The sequence below is a fragment of the Phaethon lepturus genome, unplaced genomic scaffold (assembly GCF_000687285.1).
Source record: "Phaethon lepturus isolate BGI_N335 unplaced genomic scaffold, ASM68728v1 scaffold41010, whole genome shotgun sequence".
NCBI classification, from domain to species: Eukaryota; Metazoa; Chordata; class Aves; order Phaethontiformes; family Phaethontidae; genus Phaethon; species Phaethon lepturus.
In genome coordinates, this window is record NW_010514823.1 from 27783 (window position 1) to 35332 (window position 7550).

At 50.6% G+C, this 7550-nt stretch overlaps 1 protein-coding gene across 1 annotated transcript in view; it reads left to right on the forward strand.

Moving 5' to 3' along the window:
• MLLT6 (myeloid/lymphoid or mixed-lineage leukemia (trithorax homolog, Drosophila); translocated to, 6) overlaps positions 1 to 5670 on the forward strand; it is a gene marked incomplete at both ends in the record, with an annotated part of 30494 nt that extends 24824 nt beyond the window's left edge. The window contains 4 exons of the mRNA XM_010294098.1: positions 1606 to 1780; positions 2579 to 3169; positions 4629 to 4810; positions 5553 to 5670. Of these exons, the coding sequence (XP_010292400.1) occupies positions 1606 to 1780; positions 2579 to 3169; positions 4629 to 4810; positions 5553 to 5670 (1066 nt within the window). The remainder of the gene's footprint in view (positions 1 to 1605; positions 1781 to 2578; positions 3170 to 4628; positions 4811 to 5552) is intronic.
• Positions 5671 to 7550: the final 1880 nt, after the last annotated feature.

The following is a 7550-nucleotide window of genomic DNA, read 5'->3' on the forward strand; positions in this document are numbered from 1 at the left end:
CCCCCCCTTAATTTTGCAATTAAGATTTATTTCCCAGCTCAGATTTCCCCCTTCCACCCTGCACTAATTCATTACTTGCCCTGCACTCCCTTCCTGACACTCCGGATTTAGAACATGTCTTCTCATGTGGTTTCCCTCTGCCCTTCTGTGGCCTCGTGCACCTTGTGCGGAGCTCCAAAGAGGTGAATTTATGGGAGGAAAATTCAGGGCTTTGTGTTTCTGCTGAGACATGAGCCATCTCGTTGCTGCAACTTTGTGAGCAGTCTCAGGACTTCCCATAGCCCCCAGACACTACTCTCCTTTCCCTCCCCAGGCAGATGTGGAAAGTCGGAAAGATTTTCATGCTCCCTCTGAGCTCATAAATCAAGAAGGCTTAATCTCCTACATCCAGGAGTCTGTGATGAGAAAATACAGATTCCCCCTTCTCTCCCCCCTAATTTCCACCACTCCCTTCCTCCTGTCTTTCATATTCCCGGCACATCTGGTGTGTGTTAGGCTGCCAGCTGTTGCATTGTGCAGAGTGATTAAACCATGTGGGAGGAATGGGGAAAGATTTTTATCTGGGCATTCATGAGTCTGCATTACAAGCCCTTTTTTCTTTAGCTCTCCCCAAGAAGAGGTCATCTGGAGTCAGGGATAGTGGAATGTAAGAAAGGTATTGTGCTTCTCTGTGTCTTCCTTGTATCTGCTCAGTAAGAAATAAAAGGTGTTTGCACTAATGTACAGGTGTTATATTTTGTGCTGTAGCCATCACATTAGAACTATATCTATAATACTGATTGGTTGCAGTAATGCCGTGCAAGAAATGATCTTTGAATGCTGCTAGTTTGGCTTTGAAGTGACTTGAAGGTGAAGGTTTCATATCCTAGCGTGGGTGCCCTGAGGGATCTGGTTTTTGGTTCATTCCACTCTTCCCCTGCTAAACTCCCACACTTCTCTCTCTCATCCCAAGCTCCTGGATTTACTAGCATCTGGCCAGCCTCTTCATCCCCTTTGCTTCCCTGTCTCCTGCAGGCTTATAGGGGGTTTGGATAGCATCTGTTGCTGCACGGTCAGATGCTGCTCTAACAATGTCACTGTGAAATATTTACTGCGGCAGATTTGGAAAGCCCTGGGCTGGCAGTAGAGGTGCTTCAGTGGAGGCGTTAGGGAACCCAGGGAAACTCCTGTCACAGCACAAGGGTGAGCAAGTTCCCCCACGTGGAATGACCTTGCTGAGAATAGCACACCTGAGGGATACAGCTGAAATGTATGCTTGAATCACAGCCAAATTCAAATTTAATTTGGGCTGAATAACCCTCTGAGGTGCTCCCCTCTGCTGACGATGCGGGGAATCTCTGGTGCCTGTGCCCTGACTGTCAGTGCCCTGTTTAATTTCCTGCAGTTAGATGGGATGAGCGTAATCCGTAGGAGTATAAAGCCTGGTGCCACCAAGCAGCAACAGAGAGAAGTGTTGCTTTTTCTCTCCCGAGTAACATGACCTGACCATCACTTTGTGGGCAGAGGGGGCAATTACTTCTCTTAAGGGGAAATTGGTAAAAAGAGCCCCTGCTGTGGCCACATCTGGCCTGAGGAGTGAGTCACCTCTGTGTTTGCTGCTGCCAGGGCTCCGCCGGCCACCATGAGGGGAGCAAAGAGACCTCGGAGGTCGGCAGGTCGGAGGTGAAAGGCAAGAAGTCCTCAAGCCATGGCAGCAGCCACAAGGGGAAGAAGACGGGAAGCGGGAAAAGCTCAGTTGGCTTCAGCTCAGCTTCATCCAGCGGGACCTTCCAGCCTGCAGGTAAGGGATGAAGGAGAAGCAAGAGAGGAGGGGATAATGGGGGTGATGTTTTGCTTTGCTCCTCTTTCCTATCTCTGTATCTGTAAAGATAGCCGTTCACCAGCTGTGAAACTTTGCTGATGGCTATTTCTTTAACCCCTTGAAGAGAAAGGGAAAAGTCTTATTGCTACTAACTCCATGCACAGAGGGGAGAACTGAGTCAGATGCGTGTTACAGTTCCCCTCCTGTGCAGGCCTGCTGCACTGCAAGGAAAAACAGATCCAGATGTCTGAGCAGAGGGAGGAGGGAAGGGGTACTGTGCACAGGCAATATGGGCAGCACCTGCCCTCTCCTCTGTAGGTGGTTACTGTCTGCAGCAGTGTTTTAAGGAGTACTAGTGGAGAGACCTGAACCAAAACCCGATATCCAGGCTCCCCTGAGCTTTGAGTCAAAGCCTTGCAGGGCTCCCATCTGCTCTGATTTTGCTCAGTTCTTTTTTGAGCTGTTGTCGTAATGGCTAGCATGTTTCATCTCCTGGGACCTTAATCGGGGCTGGAGGGACAGTGGTGATGCTGGGGCTGGGGGCGCGGACGCGTGCACGTTTGTGTAGGGTGAAGCTGCTGGTGTGCACCTCTTGTGCTTGCCAGAAAGCATCAAAGCAGCGGTGGGGGAGCAGGGCTGGGAGGTGACAGGGATGTCCTTCAGCTCAGTAAGTAGCCTGTGCCAGAGGACCCGCGTTGTGACCGTGCTCCTGTTGCCTTATAGGCTGTTAATCCCACAATGAGCCTTCCTATATCTGCTTCCCCTCTGCTTCCCCAGGTACCTCCTGCAGCAACTTGCAGTGCTCCCAGGACTTTGTGACATTCCCCAAGCTTGAGCAGGACGACGAGAAGTACCGGAAGCCTGTCTCTTCTTCCTCTTCTTCCCACTGCTCCCCTCTGTATGAAGGCCAGAAGGGGGACATCTTTGAGCAGAAGGTGATCTTCTCAGGCTTTGGGTCCATCATGCGCTTCTCCACCTCTGCGGTCAGCCAGCAGAGAGGCCGTGATGCTTCCCCTGTGGACTATAAGGCCTCGAACCCCGTCAGCGGCCCTTCGGTGGGGACCAGTGGAACCAGTGGTAGCAGCAGCAGCCACAAGCGCATGCCGTCCCTCAGCATGGAGGAGGGAGAGGTGCTGAAGGAAAAGAAGCACAAGGGTAGCAAGAAAAACAAGCATGGGCCTGGCAGGCCGAAAGGGGGCAAAAGCAAAGAGATTTTGGGTGCCCAGCTGGCTGGGTCCACGTCTACTTCCTCATCACCCTTCTCCGGGGGCTCTCTTGTTAGCTCCAGCATTGGCAACTCTTCACGGTCCTTCAGCCACACGGGGAATCTGCCCAGCCTCAGCATGGAGTCCCCGCTGCTGGGTTCAGGTATGTTGCCCTTAGGGCTCCAGGTGTGCACAGTTCCTCCCAGCCCTGCTGTCTTTTTCATCACATTTGGCTGGTGTCTGGACCTGTCTGCACAGAGTCCAGTCCCTTTAGTTCAGTCCCAGGAGCTATAAAAATCCACATCTGGGTCTCCCCTCTCCATCTTGGCCTTCATCCTAGAATCTCCTCCTGGTCAGCTTCTGTATCGTTGGAGCTGGGCTGCAGATCTGAGCTGGTGGGCATTTCAAACCTTTTTTGCTCAAGTGCTGGAAAGCCTCAGCTAGCCAGAGCTTAATTTCCAAAGCGATAGAGAGGGATATTCACAAGCCAAACTGGAACAACTACAATCTGACCTCAAATGAGGGACTCTCATAAGTGGTTCAAGTTTAACCCCTCTTTTAAAAGCAAAACCTCTCATCCTGGTCTTACCACATCCACGTAAGGCTGGGAGATTGGCACAGCATTAACTCTGCTGAGAGGCTTACAGCTCTGCCCAGCCTGAGTCCCCTTCCCTGGCCCGGCAGGGACCAGGGCAGCCAGGACATGTGGCAGGAAGGGGTTAAGGCAGCAGGCAGAGGAGGGGCCTGCTGCTCTGGGCTGAGGTTTGACACTGTTCTGGCAGCAGAACTTGTCATCAGTCTATTGTGGGTTTGTTTGCAGATGCTCCAATTTAGGTCAGATTGCAAGGTGGGGGAAGGTATAATTTTGTTGTGTGCGCCTGGGAGCGCTGGCCCATTTGTCTGCACTGCCTGAGAGGGGAGAGGAGCTGCAAGAATTGATGCAACTTCTTTTATCATAACCTTAGGCCAATTTTTTTTGCCTCCCCCCCTGGAACAGCAAAGGGATGTTTCAAAGAGGAGGCGGCTGCCAGGCCCTCCTCTCCTGCCTGCTTGTTCTCTCATTCTTCTCTTGCGGAGAGATGTTGGCAGGGCTCTGATGGACCTGGCTTTGGGCACTGTCTCTGCCGCATGCCTGAGCCAAGGGGAAGTCAGACGGTTCCCCTCCCTCAGCAGCAGCTCTCTCCTCACCCTTTCTTCCTCATTTATCTGTCCCACTATGGTCTCTGGGCATCACAGAAGGGGACAGGTTAGCTCAGCAATAGTGGTCTCTTGACTAGCATGGGCAACAGAGTGGGACTCCGAGTCCACTACCCCCTTCTGCCACTAACTTGTGCCTTCGGTGAGTCACTTCATGCTGCGATTTCTCAGTTGGATTGTATCGGGGTGTGAGGAGCAAACGAGGGGAGCAGGGGCAAGGCTGGAAAAGTTTGTGATACCTTTTGATAGAAGGTCTGTGGGCGGTGACCACCTGCATGCCAGGCCATGGGATGCTGAAGTGCATGTTACACGTGGTCTTGTGCATTGGTGCCACCCTCCCTTTCTGAGACCAAGCCCTGCAGAAAACCAGCTGCTTCCAGGCCATCGAGGGAAACGTGCCTCTAACGCGTCTCCTCCCCTTGCAGGGATCTACACCAGTAACAAGGACCCTATTTCCCACGGGGGCGGAGTGCTCCGAGCTGTGTGCAGTACACCCCTCTCTTCCAGCCTGCTGGCCCACCAGGGTACGTCGTCTCTCCCACAGCTCAACCGGTCTCCCTTTGCTAGCACCATCCCAGCTTCTTCCTCCTCGGTCTCCACCACGCAGGTAAGAACATCAGGACCGGGAGAAGGACTGTAGTTTGGGAGAGCTTTGGACAGAGCAGTCGCTGGCAGAGCAGCGCCAGTTTGTGGGCACCGAGGAGTTGCTTTTTCCACTTGGGAACAGCTACTCTTCCTTCAGTTTGGAGGGGAGCTGCCAACTGCAGCTTTCCTTACAGTCGGTAGAAGGATGTAGGCAGTTAGCCCATGCAGCCTGTTTCGGGGTGGGAGGAATTGCAACCTAAGAGGATGCATTGCTTCCATTGACTGCAAGGGGAGCACAGCCAGCGCTCGGGTAGCGGAGGCCTGGCTGTCAGTGTGTGCTGTGTTTCGTGCTGCTTGTCCCCTGCTGCTCGGCTGGATCCTGCCACCAGTGCGAGCCCTACCTTCACTCTGCAGCACAGATAACTTGGTGGGAGGGCTTGCATATCCCAGCTGGGTGGGCTGCACGTGTGCCAGGAGACAGAGCCTTGTCCTTTGTCGGGAGATCACTGTGAGAGGTGTTTTACAGGGAGAAGAGAGTTTTACAGCTTCAGTGTTAACACTGCTCATTCAGACCTCTTGGCTCTGAGATGGGGCTGGGAAGATTTCAACTGTCTAGCAAGACTTCCAAGGAGATATTTTTAACACTCTCTCTCATGAGCAAGCTGGGTTCAAGAGTCAGAAAAGGATGGAATAATGAAGTTATTTTCCTCTTGCGTTTTTGAGAAGTCATTTCTCTCTCTCTCCATCCTTGTTTTGCCATGCAGGTGTTCTCACTGGCAGGTTCAACGTTTAGCCTCCCTTCCTCACATATTTTTGGAAGCCCCCTTGCATCTGGGCTATCAATCAACCCACTCTTAAATCAGTCGGAAAGCAGCCGGGCAGGTACGTGAATCAGAAGGTATGTGAGTTTGGACTTCCAAAGGGGACTCCCTGGAAGAGTCGAGACAACTGCATCCGTAGTTCTCCAGCTGCCCTCCCTGCTTGCTCCCATCCTATGTGTGTGAGAGCCAGGGGCTAGGAGAGAGGGACAGGGGCTTTTTCCCCAAGGTGGGGTGTGCTTGTGTTTGCCTTAATGAAGTGCTGGCTTGCAACCCTGTAAAAGCACATCTGCTGGTGTTTCCATTGGATAATGTGTGTCCCTAGACACATGCTAGAAAAGAGCAAGAATCTAAGTCCTTCCCTACAGAAATTTGTTGCCTTTTTACACACTAACGCTGTGCAAACCTAGTGAAAACTACTGTGAGCTTTTGCTTGCCCAAAATAAGTTAAAAGTTTTTGTTGGGGTTTTGTGTTCTGGTTTTTTTTTTTTTGAATGAGAGATATCTCACACTCTTAATTTTCATTTTCCATTTCTGTTTTGAGTTATTTTCTGCCCTTCCCCTTTGGCTTTGTCATGAATGCAACAAAATCCACTGTTTGCAACTTCCAAACATGAACATGCCAACACTGAATTACTTACAACTGCTCATTTTTTCCCACCAAGGCAAATTCATTTTTCTTGGAAAATTGCCTGGTTAATAAGCAGGAAACTTGAAGCGTCATAAGATTTCTTCTTTCCCAAAACAGAGCGGGCCTGATTTTTGTTTTGCACCAGTAGTTAAACAAAAGCACCCTCCTGATTTTCAGATGTTGCAGTTAGTGATGCAACTGTCTCATGCTCCCCTAGCCCAGAAATGTTGGCAGCTCAGCATGCTGGATGCTGAACTCCTGGGAGGTAAAACTCTGCCCAGTGTCACACTGAGTGACAAGCACTTTAAAACACACAGTCCTCATTAGAGGTGGCTCCTGAGTTCTCTGGATAATCTGACACCAGTGTGCCCTTATTTGCCTTAATGAGTGTGCATGCCTGCATGTAAAGCATGAACGAACACGTATGCTTACTTACGACCTTTGCAAGCCCATGGAAGGTGCCTGTCCGTCTCTCTGTGTGTCACTGGCAGCATTTTGTCTGTATGCTGGCAGCTTGCATCTGCTTGAGCGCACCGGGAAGGTAACTGCACAGCTGACCCCCATGGGAGTCAGGGCCACTGCGTAGGAGCTGTGAGTCAGGAGTGATTCAGTCACCTGGAATTAAGGAAAGAATGGGATGATTCAAAGAGTTATTCTTCCCTCACGGCGATCCACAAGAGAGAGATGACCCACTGCCACTTCCCTTTTGCTGTTATTTTGGCAAGGTGCTGACAGGAGAAGGAAGCGAGTCAACTGTCAGGAATAGCCCTGTGGTTCAGGCACAACACGGAGGCTTGGCAGTCTGGGTTCTGTTCCAGCCCTGCAGCTACTAATGAATGAATCATGTAGGCAAAATCCAACATACAAAGTGCTCAGAAAAGCCTGATCCTTAGTTTCCATTTCCAAGATTGCTCTTTTTGTTTGACTGGGATCTTAAAAGCTTCAGGACATGTTTCTTCCAGTTCCAGGCAGCGTTCAGAACAGCTCCTGTTTTTTGTCACGTTTAAGGTTTGTCTGTCACTGTCTCCTCCTGCTGGAGCTAGTGGCCCAGAGGGTGTTAAGCCAAATTCACTTGTTTTTTTTCCAAGGGGATTAATTAACATGCATTAAACCTCCTGTGTGGGGCCATTTTCACATAAAAGTATGGTGACTGCTTTAATCCCAAGTCTTTAACAGGGTGGTTTTGAAGTCTTAAGTAATCCTGCTTTGTCTTTAATTCAGATAACCTTTCCTGAGAGTGTCTGTGTAGACAGATCCCATGGAGATGTCGCTTTCATTGCAGTAATATTTGAGCTCTTCACAATTTTAATGTG